This window comes from Cyprinodon variegatus, unplaced genomic scaffold (assembly GCF_000732505.1).
Source record: "Cyprinodon variegatus isolate N-32 unplaced genomic scaffold, C_variegatus-1.0 Scaffold111, whole genome shotgun sequence".
Taxonomy (NCBI): domain Eukaryota; kingdom Metazoa; phylum Chordata; class Actinopteri; order Cyprinodontiformes; family Cyprinodontidae; genus Cyprinodon; species Cyprinodon variegatus.
This window is the reverse complement of record NW_015150564.1, coordinates 417,385-420,198: the sequence shown is the minus strand read 5'-3', so window position 1 is coordinate 420,198 and position 2,814 is coordinate 417,385. Positions and strand designations below refer to the sequence as shown.

Here is a 2,814-nt window from a genome sequence, read left to right as displayed (position 1 = left end):
CAAAACATCATAACCATTTTGGGCTGTTTTCTTTATTTTGTAAGGGAAAAAAAAAAAAAAAAAAAAAAAAAAACACAAAGTACATTATTTTCTAGTGTTGCACTGATACCAGTATCGGGCAGGGCACCGATCCAGCACTAAAATGGTGGTATCGGTATCGGTGAGCACCAACAAATAGGGCACTGATACCATTTTGAGAGCCAAAAGTTTATTCAACTATTGTCACCAATTCCAGGTAGGCAATAAAAAGTTCTAATGGATTCACTTTGTTTTAGTCTTTTTCCTGCTTCACAAAGGTAGGCAGCAGCTTGACAAAGCCATGATGGTAATTATTTTACATCCAAATAGTATGCAGTTCTACATATATACACAAACACATAAATTTTTAACAGATGGTATCGGCCAATACTGCAGAGTCAGGTATCGGTATCGGGGCCAAAAATGGCATTGGTGCAACACTATTATACCCCATTTACACTACCCTTGAAAAACCTTGCCGAGACCGGTCCGAGCTCAGTAACTGAGATAACTTATCGTGTGTAAATGGAAAGCAAACTGAACTGAACCGAGCTAGACACAACCGAACCGAGCTAACTGCAGACCAGTTCCAGAGGTTCACTCGGCTCGGTTTTTCCCTGGCTCGGTTCTCTGGTAACAAGAGCGCATGAGCAGAACGCGTCATCTTCGTCTGGCTGCACATCGCAATTCGCAATTCACACTCCATTCCAGTAGTTGGCGGTAATGCCCCTCCGGAAACATAAGAAGAAGAACAACTTCTTCTTCAACTATAAACAACAATCAAAATCTTCTCCATGCAACATTTTAAATAATAACACCGAAGTACAGCAATAATAATCAAGCATAACTTTCTGAATGTGACGGGCGCCGCCATTTTAATTTGCTTGATACCCCCCCTCCTTCGTCTTCTTCTTCTTGTGTTTTATGGCGGTGGGCAAACAACTTTTGGTGCATTACCGCCACCAACTGCTTGATTTCCTCCTTAAATACTGGCAGTAATACCGCAGATCGTCACTAGGAGGCGAGGAGTCGAGGAACCGAGATAACGTGATGTGTAAACGGTCGTCAGAACCGTCAGGCCTGGTTAACTGATCCGAGCTGATCGGTCTCGCCATGGATCGGTTTTTCAAGGGTAATGTAAATGGGGTATGATTTTCCAAAGGTTGCAAACGGCTTCCCAACAGTAAAGTTTAAAGCACAGTTGAGAAATCCCAAACTATTTTAACAAACTATGCATTGTCTTACCTGCAAGGTATTTGATAGTATCCAGTTTATGAGACTCCAACATGGTTTTTAAACCAGCCACCTCCGTGTCGATTTTCATGTTTGTATGGGTCAGATGGCGATCCTGCTCTGCTGTCTGCACCAAATGGGAATAAAAACAAGGAAAGAAAATAAAATCTTTAATATAATAAAAGCATTCAAAAAACAACCTAAAATCTGCATGTTTTAGAACAAAAAGAAAATTACGGTTTGGAACAATTCTTAAAAGGGGAACAATTAATACAAACCATTTCCAGAATCTCAGTTCTTGTTTCCAGAAGCCTCTTCTCATGCTCCGCTTTCTGAAAATGTAAGGATTTTATTTTTTAATGTAATTAAAAAGAGCGAGGGTTAGATGTTTTCTTTAAAACTTCACATGAAGAACCTTTCTTCAGTTACTCTAACAAATACATTTCAAGGTGAGGATACTAAGGATGTTTGTGGAACTTCAGTCTTATTCACTGTGAAATGAAAAAAGGCAGAAGAGTTTTTGTAGAAGCTAAAAGTCGCTGTTTTCAGTGTGTGATGTTATTTCTGCTACAGGAGAGTCCGTGATTTAAAGTTGTTGCATTTCAAGCTGGTTAGGTAAACTAGTTAAAGGGGTCATAACAGTTGTTTGGAAGGTCGGAGTTAATTCAGTATCTTTTATAACATTATAAGAACATTCATTGATTTGTTCATTTTCGACAGGTCTATTAATGCCTTTACATGTAAAACCAAACATCACAGGAAGTGACATCAGGTGGACTTCCTAGCTGAGCTTTTATCTCAGTTCTTGTCACGTTTCCCCTCATCTGATCTAAAACAGTTCGGACAAAGAGTATTTTTAAGAAACCCTAAAAGAAAAAGGGATTTGATTCGATATGGATTGTTCTGATCCATATTTTTTCATTCAGTTTAACATATACTGATATTGCACCTTTGAACGTTGATCGATTCTGATATTGGCAGGCTAACATATTAGCATGAATTATTCATAATTATTTTGTAGTGTGGAATGTTGAAAAGGTTTAAAATGACCCAATTATTATTAACCAACAGTTACATAAACTTTAGACAGATGCAGATAGTTTTTTTACCAGCATGCCAATATCAGATATTTTAGGTCACTGTGAGAATAAAGTAAAAAATTAATAAGCTAAAATATATTTTTTAACTTAACAGTTTGTCTTAATGGGTACATTTCGTTATTCGATTAAATATTTAATTATTTATTTATAACATCCATCCTTTTTCCATCACGCTTATCCCAGCTAGGGTGGCGAGGGGTGCTGGTGTCTCTCTCCAGCTGTCAATGGGCGAGAGGCGGGGTCACCCTGGACGGGTCACCAGTCCATCGCAGGGCAACAGAGACAAACAGAAAAAAACATTCACACACATTTAACAAACCATTCACACACACACCTAAGGAGAATTTAGAGAAGACAATTATCCTAACAGTTACGTATTTGAAGTGTAGGAGGAAACCGGAGTACCCAGGGAGAACCCACACATGCTCAGGGAGAACGTGCAAACTCCATGCAAAAAGACCCC

General features: G+C 38.7%; 1 protein-coding gene across 1 annotated transcript in view; it reads right to left on the bottom strand.

The window, feature by feature from the left end:
- LOC107084901 (mitochondrial calcium uniporter regulator 1-like) overlaps positions 1–2,814 on the bottom strand; it is an 11,741-nt gene that overhangs the window by 2,248 nt on the left and 6,679 nt on the right. The window contains exons 7-8 of the mRNA XM_015374961.1: positions 1,530–1,583; positions 1,264–1,378 (exon numbers count right to left, since the gene is read on the bottom strand). Of these exons, the coding sequence (XP_015230447.1) occupies positions 1,264–1,378; positions 1,530–1,583 (169 nt within the window). The remainder of the gene's footprint in view (positions 1–1,263; positions 1,379–1,529; positions 1,584–2,814) is intronic.